The sequence below is a fragment of the Megalopta genalis genome, chromosome 7, assembly GCF_051020955.1.
Source record: "Megalopta genalis isolate 19385.01 chromosome 7, iyMegGena1_principal, whole genome shotgun sequence".
Taxonomy (NCBI): domain Eukaryota; kingdom Metazoa; phylum Arthropoda; class Insecta; order Hymenoptera; family Halictidae; genus Megalopta; species Megalopta genalis.
In genome coordinates, this window is record NC_135019.1 from 19,783,631 (window position 1) to 19,800,756 (window position 17,126).

The window sequence follows — 17,126 nt, forward strand, 5'->3', positions numbered from 1 at the left end:
TGAAACAGTTTACCAAAACTTTAGAAGTACAAATACTTCATGTATCTCGATGTAGGTGTGTGTACATGGTGTTCAGCTACAGGTGGTCATTCTTTTAGAAGTTAAGACTGTGTCTCGAGGGATGGCTGTCATTCTTTAAGTAGGTTTCATTCGTAATGTAGAAAAATCGGTATCTTAACTCTCTTGGATCGATTTGATAAATATTTTGCCGGCCACTTACACAATTAGTATACGTTCTTCATATCATTTCATTAATTTACTAAAATTTACTAATTTACAACATCTACACTAAATCTGCGGGTCTTTATGCAAAGTAAAAATTGTCCATTCTTTATTTACCGATGTTCAGAAGTCTCAAAGGCCGAAAGGTATGCAATAGCAGAATAGAAGCAGATGTGCCATGTCGGCAATCAAATCAAAGAATGTAATAAAAATTCTTTGAAATTTATGTCAAATTCTGTAAGCTAATAAATGCTTACCGACGAAGGTTAAGAGACTTTACCTAACGTTAAAACTTGATATTTTGATAGCTAAATGTCTTAATAAATGAAAAGTATATATTATATTGAAGCATATAATATATGTTTTACTTAGTGCACACGGCACTAGAAGAAAATAATAAAAATAAAAAGAATGAAATTAATATTCTCGTTGACACAACACAAATTTTTATCCTAATTTTTTAACTTTTGTCTTTAAGTGTATGTACGAGTTATGTTTCGAAAAATAGAATTTTACTTTTTAAAATTCGATAAGTTCCGTAAAATAAAATCGACGATTTTCTTATAATACAATGTATTAGTTGAATAAAATTTTTTGATTACATTGATTAAATTTAAAGATTGTAGAAAACGTAAAAAGACGTGAATAATCTCTTATGCACATTAATTTTTCTATCTTCTGTACAATGCAATATAAAATTTAATAAACCTTGTACATTCGTAAATTTATTGTACAATCTTGAAAGTTTAGTTTTATAATATCACTTTCCTTGTTCTACTTATAATCACTTTTCTCCACTTCTCATATTACGAAGTTGCTCAGCTTGGTACTTAACGCGACATCCAAGTTGGATAAATGAGGGTTGACGGTGGTTAATTAACGCGTGTACAGCGTACAATGTACGCTAGGTGATCCCTGAGCCACGAAATCGTTTGCAAACGTATAACGACGGAACCTTATCGTCGGTACGTTTTTTTTCGAGTAGGCGAGATCGAAAATTTCCGTGACATTCATCAGAGAATCGAGATCACTCCTTGAACTCTTGTATCGGCGCAGCTTCGTTCTCAGCGGCAGATATTATCTCGGAGAACTCGAGACGTACGGATGTCGATATAGAGAGCGAAAGAGAGAGAGAGAGAGAGAGAGAGGCGAGAGAGGAGGCGAGGAAGAGAGAGGCGATGGAGAGAGAGAGGGGGGGAGAGAGAAAGAGAGAGAGAGAGAGAGAGAGAGAGAGAGAGAGAGAGAAGGAGAAAGAAGAAAGGAGGTCCCGACGGTAGCAACAGGTGGCATCAAAAATTCATTCGCGATGCTTGCTATCGACTACAACGAACACCTGTTTCTGGGGATCGATCGATGTTCTTAATTGTAACCCCCAACCATCGGTTCGTAAATTCTTCCCTCTAGTGGTAGTCGAATCTCCTCGAACGACGTTCGGCTTCATAAAAAGCTGAATTTTGAATTTACTTGCTCGATATCGATCCACAGTCGGACGATCGATGCGTCTCGACGCCAGAAACAGACCAGCCTTGCAGCGGAACTTAGGCTAACGATTACTGGAACCGTTAAGAGGATTTTACGACGCTTTGAAGACCTCCGATCGATAAATCATCGTCGGCGAGTAGTTTCGAGCGTTCTTGTCGCTGAGTTCATCAAATGTTCAACACTGGAAACATTTTAATTGAGGGACGCGAAGGAGAACGATGACAGAAGCAAACGTATCTCTGCTGAGTTATAGACTAATGATTTCAACGAAATACACATAGCAACTAGACTGCGAGTTTTATGCATTTGTAGCAAAACAATGGCGTAGTTTAGGCGTAGTTTAAAACAATGAAATTATTAAAAGAAATTAAGAATGTCGATATAGTAATGCGAACTTATTAAAAATATTAAAGGATCGAAAAAGAATGTGCTTAGCTACATCATTTTTATTTTGCATAAAAATACGCAGTCTAATAGTAACTATGCTTTTATATTTCATTTCCAATTTATTAACGGAAAAATGAAATTTCTATTTAACATTTGAGTGGGTTAAAATCATAGCGAAGTAAGTCACATTTTTGAAAATCTTAACATGTGTCTTAAAATGTAATTTGTACATGTCAATATGTTAAAAAGATAAGTGAAATAATAATTAATGTGACGCTAAATTCTCTGGTCAGTAAATAATAACAGTCCTTGTTTTCCAGAATTAAGAAAATGTGACTTATGCCACTATTACTTTGTAATATATTACACCATCATTTGTTTCTTATAATTGATACAGACAAGTTTGTTTTGCTTAAAGATTTGTAGTGTAATTTATATCGAGGATGCTGGAAACATAATTTTCGCTGGCGATCGTACTACTGTACAGTTAATCTAATGGCGTCTGCTTAAAAAACGTTTAAAAGTCAGTAATTGGTAGTGAATTTTTTGAATTCCTTAATAAATTTTACAATAACAATTTTTTAATTGTAATTAAAGAAGATATCTCGAGTTGAACGATTTAGTAAAATTAGCTTCTGGATCAGTTATGGGAAAGGAAATTATTAAGGCACTAATTTTGTATGTGACATAGTTATTAATAAATTAGGATCTCATTGACGCGTTGATTGACGTGCCACTCATATTTTATCGGGGCTTCAAAATTTTCGTCTTGAGAGATTCAATGCATTAAAGCTTGCCATTCGAAAAGCGTGAGAACATTGAGAATAATTAATATTAAGGAAAGATTTAATATTAAGAGCAATTAATATTGGAAATCTGTATGTTTAGTTTTCGTTTTATTAATTCTTCGACTGTAACATCTGTTTTTATTTTCATACAAAATCGTTGCTTGATCCAGTTCTTGATGATTAATTTAAATTAATACCTGTTTCAAGAAACACTAAAATGTCTATATGTAAGCCATTGAAGGCAGAAATGGTGTAGGTAAAAAGAGTTAGTTTTTGTTCTGTAAAAAATTTCTGTAAAATGCAATAACGTCCAGAATGTGTGTAACTTTATTGTTTAAGCCACTTTCAAGCTTTAACTTGAAGTAATAAACAAAAATCAAATAAAATACTACGTCAAATATGACTTAATAATATTAAATCAACCTAGGAAAAAATGGACTTACACCTCTTTTGCTTCAAACGGCATGTATGAATTAAGTCGTAGCGAGCTTACAAATGTGTTTCATAGGAAATAAATTGACTATGCCAAAGCGAGGACTTTTTTATGCACGTATGTGGACAAATTGATAAGATATAGCTATATTTTGAATCCCGTTAGAGTAACAAATGAATCTCTAGTTTCTATCTCTCTGGTATATCAGAATATCTCCCTGAATCTCTATTTTCTAAAGCGTCATTATTGCATTTCAAATCAAAGTGTCCCGTTATTAGGATAAAGTGCACCTTAAAGTGTATTAACTCTTTGCTTTCGAGGTTATTTTAATTACAAAATGAAGACATTTGTGTTTACCTATAGTATTTCTACTTGATATGATGTCTTTATTTGACGTATACGGAATTGTTCCGGTTTGCTTATAGAAGACTTCTACTTCTAAACAATTTCTTGAATACAGACAAAAATAATACGAAAATTTATTTGGAAAGTAGCAAAGGGTTAAATAACTGATACGGTTTGAAGTCCATCGTCCTAGTAAAAAAATATATCAAATTTTAGAATTTAAAAACACCATAACAATATTTTCTTTAGAATAAACAAAATATCAATAACATCGTTATGCATTTAATTCGCGTCTTTACAAATCCAAACCACTGTACTGACCACTATCCGGCAAAAAATCTAATGTTCCAATGTCCCAGTATTCACGAATCGATCCACTGGAGTGCTTTCTCCACTAAATAGTCCTTGGTGCAGGCCAGCGCCATATTAGTCTCGATATAGTCCACCGTTTCCCAGCCCAGTTCCACAAACATTCTCAGTACTTTTAGGAACGCCATAAACACCGTGTGGAGATCATAAAGAATCGCCGACATCCTGGCAAGGCCACGCGCCGTACCGAAGCTAGTCAAGGACCACCGACCTTGATTCTCTGGCGATCGACTCTGTATCGAGTTGCGACTCGTTCCACTCGTTGGGCTGCCATAATCCCCCATAAATCGTTGCCGAGTGACGGGAAGTAACGAGGGATCTCGCGGGGGATACGTAACAGGCTTCCCAGCTCCTTTTTCTCCACCGATTCGATATTGATTGTCCTTCGGGCTCGATAATTGTTTGGGGCTCTCCCAATTGTTTTCTCGTTCGTCCTCTGTAAACCTTTCCCTCGGCCAAAAGCCTCTCTTCTTCAGAGAAAAGCTACTTTCGGATTCCAGGAAGTACCCGAAATCATTTCTGGTCTTCCAGCTTCCATTTCCTTTCGTCGTTCTTCTTCCTCCGCGAATCCCGCGTCTCCAGATCGGTGTTTCGTGTTGAAACGCGAGGGAGCGTCTCTGAAACGCTTGGTTACTCGGCGTCAGATCGAGGCCTCTTTCTTTATTCAATTTTTCTATCTTTATCCAGCTTTCTGCCCCGCGTTCGCGTCGGAAACGTTTCTGGTGTCTCTCTCGCGGCCGTTCCTCTCCCCGGAATTCGACGTTCGACTGCTCTCCTCTCCTCTCGCGTCGGAGATCCTCTCGTCCCTCCTTATCGCCGAGCTTCTTCATCGCATTACGGCCCTTAAATCGCGAATCACCGACGAACACGACCCTCCGGGGAAAAAGCAGCGATTCCCGGCCTCTCGGGCGAGAACGCGCCAGTGAAAACGCAAAACCGGAAGTGCCGTCGCTCCCTAGCGAGCGTAAAACTTTACGACGCGTGTCCGCTCCGGGGCCTTTCAATTTCCATCCCGGTTCGGGACCGCCTTCTGCTCCCGTTCCTTTAAATTCGAGAACGAACGGTGCTACGACGACCCGCTTCAGCGAAGAAGATAGTCCGCCATCGGCGCCATCTTGTTCTGCAGGCACGCTGGAACGTCGAGGGCCGCGTTCGCGAGACTTCTTCGTCGAGGTCGACAGACTTTGAACGCGAAAATTTCCGCTGGTAACGACCGTAATTCGTTGGGTCGCGGTCAGCGGAGCTAAAAGGGAAGCGAGTCGATGATTCTTTTCGTCCGACAATGCGAAACTAGGTCCAAGAGCCCGAGACTTTCCAGCGGAAACGTCCCTTTCGCCCGGTATCTTTTCAGGGAACTTCGGAACTTCTGCCTCGAACTTGCAGAACGGCGGATTTGAAAAGTTGCGGTCAATGCTTCTTCGAAAACGATTAGCTACGAAACATTGCGTGGCTTTAGAACCGCATCGGTCCTCGTAACGTTCGATTCCCTCGCGCGTTACCGTTATTCTTCGTTCCATTTTGGCCTCGTTATCGTCTCCAGAGTCCAACGATCCGTGGGAACGCTTATCCCGCCTCGAAACGAACAAGTTGTCCCGATTGATCTGAAAATTGGCAACATTCGGTGTCGCAGTTTGCTCCGGCGGCGGGTTCCTCGTGGTCTGGCCTAACCGCAGGAAATACTCGGCCCAGCAGTAACCGAGACCGACCTCCTCCTGGTACATCTTGTAGATTCTGCGCCAATATTTGAGCGACTCTCGTATCAGTGCAAAGGGATCTATCGCTTCTTCGGACGCCGCCGGCGAGAGAAGCAGCAGCGACAACACGAGCACCGGTGGAATCGTTGGAGACATTGATCCTTCAGCAAATTCGACGTCGGTTGGAACGAATGGCCTAATACCAGTCTCCCTCTTTTCTTTTTGAATTTTTGTGATATATCAAATAATACTGATTTTTTAAAATTGGGACATTTCGTTACGCTTCTCAAGTGACCAAAGATAGGTTTTTTCGATATTGGCTTTTGTTGAATAGCGAGTTATAGTTGCGTCGAAAAGTATGTTAACACCTTTTCAAACGGAATAACTTTCTTAAAATTGGCACGAATGACTTGAATTTTTTTAACATGCTGGACCAACTAGTTTTTTTAGAGAATGGGAATACGAAAATTATTCTAGATTGTAATTGATTGGAATGATAACAAAGTGGAAAGATGATGTTTTTTCAACTTTTTCATCTGAGCTTATAATGAAAATTTAAACAATTCGTTCTATAGGTCTCGGTAACTTGTATACATACCGAAAATTTTATCGAAATCGGTTAACGTTGTTACAAGTTACAGGTAATTAAATTCCGGTTGAACCTCTGTTTTTTTTCTCTGATGTTGCTAATGAGTTTTATGACCTCTATATAATAAATAATAATAATAAAACAGTATTTGCTATACACTAATGTCATTGACCCTTTTTAGCGAAGTTGACCATTATTCGAATTTTTTAAAAATAAATATTAATGCAAAATAATTGATTTAAATGAATTCTTTTTATTCGAATAATTATTTTACATATATTGTATATTAATTATTATAATTAAATATAATAATTAAATTTATAATTAAATCATTATTTTACTTAAATATTTATTCAAAAACATTTGAACAATGACAAACTTGCTGAAAAGTTTCAATGACGTTAGTGTACAGCTTATATATGTATATCGAATAATAATGTCAATAATTGTTGACCGTTTTTTTTTCGTAATTTGTTGAGCAAGATTATTTAAAATTAAGATTTTAGTTCTGTAGCAATGATCAATTTGCCTAAAAGTAAGAATTAACGTGGAAGTAATTAATCATTAAACTGTAAAAAACACTATTTTCTATAATTTTTATTCAAATCCATTATTTTCCGAATTAATTCCTGCATAAATAAATTCTTATTGGATTAACAAATAACTCTTTATTCAGATGAATTTTTTTTTCGAATAAAATCTTATTCGGATAAAAATTTTTATCTAGATTTTATATTTGATTGGATATTTATTCGATAATGTGTGTCGACTGTATTCGTAAACTGTATTCGTCAATTCTTATCTCTTATTTGCTATTCGAATAAAATTTTGCTCATCTCTGCTTTTTAGCGTTTCGTTAAATAAGCAATTATTGTTATTACTATTATTTATTTACGAGTTTTAGAAGTCCTTTTATAGTACAGTTTAGTCGGAGATACACAGTACAGAGATATATGCAATTCTAGCTATTCTAGATATAATTTTTTGCTTCAATGGAAACGTTAGTAATTTATCGTTCGAAAATGATGCGGAAGAAACACAAACTTTCTAGTCAAAAACTGTATCTACACTTAAGAGCGTTTTCCTTTAAGAAAAAGAACAAAAACTTCGTGAATAAGAATTACAATTTGATTATATTACATCGCGTCTTAACTTATGGCAAATGTTAGTACTCAAATATAATAAATGCTTTGAACAATGGTCCTATATATATTACGTACCTGTGTCAGTTGCTGAAAAATCGCCAAAGCCGCTGTAATTTTTCGAATTTCATTAAACCCTTTGCGGAATAGCGTTTAAAACATTTTCGTCGAATGATGTTATCGATTCAAGCTGATGCCGCGTCCTCATCCTCTCGTTCTCGCGCGGATTCTTCGCGGCTGTCGCGGATTTACGCGCGACTTTTAGCTAGAATCGTTCGAGCCACTCTCATTTTAAACGTCGCGGACGTGTCGTTCCCTCGATTCGATATTTTACGGCAGCTACCGGCCCCGACGCGGAACTTCCGCGAGCACTTGTTCGAAATTGTTTCTTCGGGTTCCTCCGTTTCACGGCGCTGCGCTCACCCTCTCTCATATTTGTCCGAGAACTTTCGTTCGCGTTGACGACGTGCCTGTGGGGGGTGGAGAGAAAAAAAATTGACGGAAGTTAGGCCGATCGATCGTGACGCGTTTCGATTACGAATTCTATGCTGCCGGAAACTTCGGGTCTCTGTTGTTCGAATTTTACGACTATTCCGCGACAACTCCGGTTCTTTTTTGTTTTTAGATCCGGTCGAAGTGCAACGAATAAACTGGTGATCTTTGTGCGAACGTATATAGGGTAGGATACAATTTTTCGATTGATCTAATACTACAGCTAGAAAACAAATTCAATCATGCATAATATGTTAGCCTTCAAATAACCTACTTGACTCATTCGTATTTGTATTTGTTCTCTTCACTGTATATATATATATTTTTTTTTTCAGTCCATTTAAGTCCTCATTTTATTAATGATAGTTTATATGTATTATACTAGTATGTAATAACAAAAAGTTTGACAAGATCTTTCCTTCTTGTTGGTCGTAATTAGACTGCGGAATTTATGCATTTATAGCAAAAATGAGTAGATCAAGCACAAAACAAAAAAAAAACAGTTCAAAGAATTTCAAAACACTGTTGTACTAATTTTAAATCGTTGGAAGTGATTAACAAGAGAAATAAATGTCTACGTAGCTGCTTTATCTTGCGATAAGTGCAGACAATTTTTATTTTGCATAAAAAGTCCACAGTCTAGTCATAATAGAATATGTCACGAAGGCAAGATTATTTATTGCAACAAATCTGTCTAAAAATATCTGCATTTACATTAAACTCGTAATCTAACAATAGAACCATAGAAACCCTTAACCCTCAAATGGATTTTCAATATGGCTTCCGGGAATGCAGCAAATAAATTTATTTCTGTAATATTATTTTTCAAAATTAATAAATGGTCTTGTGAAAATTGTTCCGGGTTATGGTGTAGCGATTTTCGGTGGTGTCTGTCATATGTTTCAATGATAAAATACTGTTAATTTATGCTGTCGATTAAAAAATACCATTAACACAAAGGGTTAACTCGATTGCGATTGAACTACCGAAACACTGTCAAAAGATTCGAATCGTGAAGTCTCCTCCGTCGAAGAGCAAACCTCAGAATATTACCTCAGTCTTTCGAGAAGTTCGGTTTTACTAAGCTTGCTTTCCACGTGTACAGCGTCACTGAGGAGCGCAGCACGAAATGAAACAATTAATGAAGCACAAGGGACGATGAGCACCGTAAAGAAGACAGAGAAGCGGAATAGGCTCCCGTTTTCGCCGAATTACTCGCGGCGACCAGAGGAGGGTGTGTTTTCGACGGATTTTACTCTAGAACTGGCTAGCGTTCGCTAGAATACTGCCGTATACACGCGACGGCAATTAGTGTCCCCGCCAAAAGTGCAGAAAATGCACAACAACCTCGTAGAGTTTCCTGCGTCACACAGCCCGTCCTTTCTGCGTCCGTGCTACATGTCTCGAGTATGCCATAAGACCAAGTTAACGGGACACCATCGGTCGCAAACGAGAATGGAGCACGGACTGCATTCCTTCTACAAACTATAGGGTTTCGAGTAATTATAGTTTCCATTCCAAAACCTCAGCCGTTGGAAAATCTAGCCAGGAATACATTTCAATCTTACGGTGTAGTTATTGCATCAAATAACGCTTAGCGGACAAATTAGCAGGATCATAGTATGGAAATGCTAACCCTCGTATGTTCCTTGAATATCCAGAGCGTGGAGAAAGTTCTGTCCTTATATCTGTATATTTATATTTAGCAATAAATATGTTGATCGCAATAACAATAAAATTAATATGAAATGTGAACAAAAGATTTGCTCCTTCTGCTTGGATACGTTTTCGAACCCTTCTTTATTGTAATTTCATTCCAGGCATTTTGTAAAGCTAGTTTTAACTCACTGGTCGACTTGAATGGTTGATAGATCTTCGATTTCCGATAATAATAATTTTAATACTTTTATTTATCGCTCTTTCTACCTTCTTTCTTTTTTATCCGGGAGTCATAATAATGTCACCGTTGTTCATTCCTCCTTTGTGCAATTCAATAATTTTGATCTACTCTTTATTGTTATTCAGTTATAAATTGAAAGGAGATAGAAACGTTCATGAACAGTACTAATAAATGTAATCGAATTAAAAACGATTTCATAACTGTGCATCGATCGCATTGCTATATTAGAAAACGCAGTGCGCAATCCCACGTTTGATCATTCATCCAAACGTAATGAAGCTAGTTTCAATTTGAATTCACATGACGTTAATTTTAAATAACAATAACTTGCGTTGCGAGACGGAATAAAACGTAACTTTTGCGTGATCGTATAGAGAAAGTATGCTAAAACTGTTTTAACACAATCTCGGCTATTCTCATTATTTAATCAATCATTATTTTTTCCAGTAAATTACGAACAGTAATTTTGAACGTAATGTGTGGATGCTTAATACAAAAGAATGTTCTATACTCGAAGAAGCAGATGGAAAATATTCATCTCTTTTGCATTTTAAGGTCAATACTGACGTGACACCGCTATTTTCCTTCAAAACACGTAAATCACCTGTGGAGTGACTATACTATTTCCGACTAAAACTCTTCGGTCTCTTCTGATGTAACAATATTTTCCTATGTAGAATCCTATAGGAAAGCATTTACAGTGCGAAGTGTGCGTACTCAGAAAACAATCATAGTGTCGAGAAAACGATCGTAGTAATCTTTTTTATGAAAAATGACAAAAAGAAGTAATCTTTTTCATGAAAAATGGCAAAGAGAAGTAATCTTTTTTCATGAAAAATGGCACCTATCGTGAATTTCGCTTTTAAGATTGATCGCTTGGAGTAGAATACGAAAGGAATACGTAAGTAATTATCGATTCAAGAAAATCGATTTTTCAGTAAAATGTCTAAAATGTCAAATGTCATCAATATATATGGACGGCTCAGAAGCCAATCAGTTAAGTCCATTAATCTTAAAATTGAGGAAAATAAGGATTCTGCATATTGCCTAAAAAGATAATGCTATTAATAACACAAAAATACAATTTTCATTATAAAATTATATGCTAATAAACTTAAATAGAAGTGAAACAAAAGAAAAATGTCAATGTTTCTTTAGAGAAGGCTAATTAATTTCATTAACCCTCTGCTGTCGCGCTGGGTCAATATGTCCCATATTCCTTTTAGAAAAATTGATATTCTCATCAGAAGAATGAAGTTAACAGAGAAATTAGATCAGTGCATAGAAATTGACAAACAGTAACTAGATGAGTGTACAGAAATTAACTCACAGTAACTAGAAAAGACTCGGTAACTGACAATAACAATTAACTTTTCATCTTTTTGAGGGCACCAGTAACTGGCTCAAAAACTGTTTTGTATATTTTGTTTAATACTTTGTGTTCTTTATACATATATTTAAATTATGAAAAAATTATAAAAATTATGGAAAACATCTATAAAAGATATCAATATATAATTTAAAGTGCGATATAGGTAAAAACAACTGTTTAATTTGTTGAAAACTTCGAACGTCACATTAATAGGCACAATAATTGACGCATTTACCCTAATGTTCACTATCGCAATGCTATAAAATTTCACGAATTACGTTTCGAGATTGAACATTTAGGAATAGAAACGTAGGAATACGAAAGTGATTATCGATACGAGAAAATCGATTTTTCAGCAAAATGTCACTGGAATCGTCGATTCGGACCACTGTAAGATGGGCAGAGGCCGATAAAGAGGGAGAAACGATCCCGGTCGGAAGGCAGAAGGGAGTGAGCTATCGTTTTCGTGAGGTTAAGGGGGGTCCGGGATTGGGGCAAGTGTAGTTTCGCTCTCCGCGAAGCTTGCTTTTTCCGCTACCCTCCTCGCTCTCTTTCTTTTTCTTCCCTTGTCTTGCTTTCTCAGACTCTGTCCGTTTCCTTCTGCATCGCGGCGAGAGTGGAAGGAAAAAAGCGGAGAACCATCCCAGTTCCCGGCGTGGATTTCCAAAGCAAGAGATTGGCCGTCGTAAACTCAGCCGGGAAGGCCGCCAGAGTTTCGACGAGCCCCGAGAACGATGAATCACGAAGCAGTTTCACGGTTTTAGGAAGAGAGAATGAGATACTCTTCCGCAGACCTGATGATTTTAGAGGCGATGCTAGCATCAGAGTTCGGCAAAAACTACTCTGATTAATGATCAACGATTATAACTCGAATACGATTACTAAGTAATCGACTACATAATCATGATTAATGAATAAAGCAAATGTTGTCGTTGATCATGATTAAAATAGTAATGATTAATCATGTATGATTAATTGAATGATGGTAGTTAATAATAACTCTGAATAATTTTTAGAAAATCTGCATGTACGATTATGCAGGGGCTAAAGGAAAAGAATACGAAAAATATAAGTATGTAATAAATTACATCAAAATATCTTTCCAGTTCCAATAAGAAATCAACAATTGTCGATTTTAATCGGCGATTGACAATTATTTTCATCAATAGGTTAATTCAATCGTCGATTTCATCAATCGATTGATTTAATCGTCGATTGGATATGATAAAAGTTTGAATAATTAAAAATATCCTATTAATTTAGTGATCCTGCATTAGATAGAAAAATTGGAAATACATAAACACGCATATTAGTATATCTACAATATATACAATATACATAACAATGTATATAGAAAATGTAATAAGAAAGAAAATAAATATATTTTTGTCCGTACACACACACATACATTCATACGTCTTCATAAGTGTATCCAAACGCAATTCGAATTTCGGGAGGGATAGATAAAGAAATCCACAATTAGAATCAAGATACAAGCTTTCCTTTTATATTTCAATTATGTGTGCTACTCACACGAATGTAGAAAACTCCAAAAAGTAAACAAAAAGGTTATTTAAAGCCATTTTCAAAGCTATTATACTTTGACTTCATTTTTCTAACGAATATCAAAGTGATGCTCATATTAGTTGATATGAGTTAAAATACTATAACTTCTAATCGTCAGTCTTCCGTAACTAGTTGGATATCTGGGAAATGTTCTTTGTCACATGGTCTGAAACCGACCATGGCTTGTCAATGGACAAACAAAGTCGAGAGACATTCGCACAATCGAGATCGCAACGGTGCACGAACAACGTTTGTTAACAGAGCTTACTTCTGAGTACGCCATGTACATCAAATGGTTTCCATTACAGAGCTGTTCGAACCGAGTGGCTATTTACATTAAAATTCAATGAAAATTCATGGAAATAATATCTTCGTGCAAAGTACGAGTCACGCCATGAAAGTGGAGTATATTATTCTATCGAATGGTGGGCCATGCATATTCATCGGCCGCCTGCTGAATATTTAATGCATCGTGAATGCTCGTTAGTTATAAAGTGAGTATTCCTGCAAAAAATTCCCCACATCTCGAGCCTATCAATTCGACGACACTTCCTGTTAGTAGAAGAGAATTAATCGTTGGTTTTAATCCGCTTAATAAATAGACGCGCAGGAGGAAACTCGGTGGAAAATTGGGTCGCGATCGTGGATACATCTTTCTACATGCAGACGCTCAAGTTCTCGAGACTTTCGGAACACCGAATGGAAGCTCGAGTATTCAAGTGTTTCGAGATATCGAGCAGTTACACAGGATAGAAGGCTGCAGTGCGCGAGATCGAAGTTTGCAGACATCCGAAATTCAGGTCGCCACGAAAAAATAGGTTAAGATCGATTCTACAAGAAACATCGGCCGATGCATAACGATTTTTACGATATTCCGATGAATTCAAATTTTTATGAGTTAGAGACATATGTATTTATGGCAGCACTAACATCCGAAGCATCGACTCCGTAACACGTTCATTGGGATTGCTTTAAAAATTTCGTAAACATTTATTGAAATATTTCGAAGTGAATACGCGTCGCAGCAAAAAATTATCGTTCCAGTCATTTAAAAAGTCATCCTTCGAAACAAAATGACTTTAGTAAAGCTAGATCAATCGTCTTCAATTTTTTTGTTAGATAGTTGAAAAGATTAATGTATTAAATTGTTACTTCGAAGTTGTAAATTCGTGTACCGAATTTGGCAGAGTCATGAAAATTGTTTCACTCGTTTGCGATAATATTAAAGGATGCCTGCGTGGTTGATTTCGCTTTTTTTCATGTTCTTCGAGTCTGGTTGTGTTGTTCGTCGTCAGTTCGGTTCTGTCGTGATTGGAGTTATGTATGAAGTTTGGCGGTGGTCGTCGAATTTTCTTATTGGTGTGCGGACGTGTTTGAAATTGTCTTTGTTGGTGGGAAACCGTCAGTGGTGGTAGTGTTTTACTTTCCCGCGTGTGTCGTTGTCGTGATTTATTCGTGAAGTTCTTCGTTCGGGTCTGTCGCACGATGTCCGCATGTTCGAAGATTTTTATGTACATAACTGACACAAAACTGCAAATTGTAATTTTTTAATTTTTATTGCAGGCTCAGCCAAGGTTATTTTGAAGCCAAGAAACAATGTAAAAAGCGACCACTCCTATCTTTCTTCGTGATTTATACTAATTGAAATTTTGTCAAAAATTATTAGTGGCTACACATATGAAGAATCGTTCTGTCTCGTATTCTCATAAAATAATCTACAACATAGTAAAATATACAGAATGTACAAAAGAACGTGTGATTTTAGAAAAAGCATTTAAGTTTTTTGACGCACAGATTTTCAAACATTCGGAAATTGTATTGTAGAACAAAATGCTCTTTATAGTTAACACTTTAATCTGTTAAAAAACTACCGGCAGTTTTTTAACAGTTCTTTTAAAATCGAAGTTACAAATGTTTTAAAAAATTGTCCACAAACTACAATAATCACATCCATTGAATAATTTAAATTAATATAATGTTATAAGCTGTTTTCAACTAATGAATTAGAAGGAAATGATCGAGCTTCCTCTAAAACACAGTTCGGTCATTGAAAATCCTATTAAAACGTGTTAATAAATACGCTAAAACATTCTAGATTGTTACTTTGTCATCGTTGTTGCTCTTTTTAAACATAATTATCCTGCCATCGTAGGATATTAGTTCGGCAAACATTTTGTGATACAGCGGAAAAGATGATCGTGCAGAAAATGATGTAGGGTCACGGGAGACCCTGGTATGGTCCGGTCCAGTTGCAGCGTTAAATAGATTTAAATTACACGTCTTTTACGGGTGAGATCGTAGGACGAGTGGGTCCTGGTGCCTCGAGGAGACGAGCAATTAATTGAATCGTTTCTCGAAACGTTGAATGCTAGCAATCAAAATGGCAGAAGGGAATTGAAAGGGCCCGTCTCGGCATGGGGGAAAGTGGGAGCGAGTTGGCATACCGATGAGTCAAACGCCGGGCAATTTCGAGAAATCGTGGCTTCGTCCTCGAACCGATGAATGCTTTCCTTCTTCACCTGCAGGCGGTCTCTCCGATAAGAGCAGTCAACTATGCGTCACTGAAGACGAGACGTTCCTTCCAGCCGTTTCTAAAGCAATCTGCATCGATCCGGCCGCTACACCTTTATGCGGCTCCTCGAGTGTGCCTGGTAAACGCCGCTCCCTGGATAAGCGCTAAACCAAGAGTTACTATTATCTTATTCAGATAGACGAGTCAAAGTCCGCGGAAACTTCGCGGACGGCTTTAGATAAACGCTCTGCCGACTCCTTCTACTTTTTGGTTAACGCGTTACTCGCGCAGGGACAAGCCACTGCAACCGATTTTCAGAAAACTTCCGCGGGAAGCTTCTTACGGAGGAAAAGACTATCTTCTCGGTGATCGTCGTTTATTTCGAACAGGTGCAAACAACCCTCGAAGTACAGGAATGCGCGTATTGGTTAAGTTGGTATTCCAGTCTGGAACGCATTTTTTTGTCTTCTGTTTTGTATTTTTTTTTAATAAAGAAACTGTGCAACTTCTTGTATCGGCGTTTTTCATACGTGTTTGTTACTTTTCCAACAATATTTATGAACTTTTGCAACAAGAAGAAGTTAACTTCATTGGTGGTGCAGAGCCTCGTAAGCGATCGCGTATCAGGAAGAAATCTTTACGGTTACCATGATTCCGGCCGGGCTATTTGCCGAAACAAAAAGACAAGAACGATTTTTAATCGAGATGCATTTGGCTATCGCAGAAACTACGAGAAAAGTAAAAAATTGATAATTACAAAAAATGAAAGCATTTTGAAGTTGAAATGTTAATTTCTGTTGGTTTCCCCTCAGTTTTAGCAGGTTAAAAAAATAGAAAAAATAATGGATTTGACTTCATCGTGGCTCGGACTGAAACTCTAAATTCAAAATTGTTTATCTGATCTACAATGTTTCCATTTTATATGACTTATTGCATTTGAGTCTTGTAACGTGATATAACAATTTTTAGTGGGGCCTCGGAGTCACCATTCGGGTGCAAAGGGTTACAAATTTTTGTCTTGCATGTTCTGTGTCAGCGCAATATTATACCAAATTCTATTTGAATGCAGTCATTATTCTCAGTGTTATATTACTTTATATTTTACATGAAATGTTAGGTATTACTTGACGAATAAATTGTTGACAGCTGATCTGAGAAAGTTCTCAGTTAAAACATTCTGTTTCAACAGATCTTTTGTAAATGTATAGAACTGCAACATCGTTATTGCCTCTGAATATCTTAAACTCTGAATTGTCAATCGCTATACAATGTGCAAAGATTGGGTTTCCATTTTAAATATTTAATCCTGTCAGTCGCATGTAGACTTCTGTGACCGATCTGCGTGCCAAGGAGCTGTGACCACTCAACTGTGAATGGTTCGGTGAAGTTTGCTCAAAGCAGCTTAACATTATTAATACATCAGTTGATTTCTCCCGTAAACTGCACAGGACATGTTCAAACTTACAGCACGCAAATCTATTTCGTAGAAAACTAAAATGAACTGTCTGTTTTACACGGCAAGTGTTTCATTTGAGATTGTACACTCAATTACTCCCCGGATGTCAATTCAGTGAAACTGCAAAATAATTCCAATTTTTTGTATTAGCATCTGCTAAAATGTTCTTTTTTATTTTGATCTTCTCTAAAACCCCATAAGAAAAAAATCTATAGATGTCAAATCCTGAAACCTCTGCGATAAATCCATTTCATTTTCTCTATTTTTGTTCTTTAACCCTATACAGGCGAATACCGGCATAGTAAAAATATTAGAACCGTACATTTCAATGCAGAAACCACAAATATATAATTTGATTATGTACGTAATGCAAAAAG

At 36.8% G+C, this 17,126-nt stretch overlaps 1 protein-coding gene across 1 annotated transcript; it reads right to left on the bottom strand.

Moving 5' to 3' along the window:
- Positions 1-2,970: 2,970 nt before the first annotated feature.
- Positions 2,971-5,933, bottom strand: LOC143259817 (uncharacterized). Its single transcript, XM_076523492.1, has one exon. The coding sequence runs from the start codon at positions 5,874-5,876 to the stop codon at positions 4,020-4,022; it is 1,857 nt and encodes a 618-aa protein (XP_076379607.1). The 5' UTR covers positions 5,877-5,933; the 3' UTR covers positions 2,971-4,019.
- Between the last annotated feature and the right edge of the window lie 11,193 nt (positions 5,934-17,126).

Coding starts and splice junctions, on each gene's coding strand:
- LOC143259817 (XM_076523492.1), bottom strand. CDS start 5,876: ATGTCTCCAACGATTCCACCGGTGCTCGTGTTGTCGCTGCTGCTTCTC.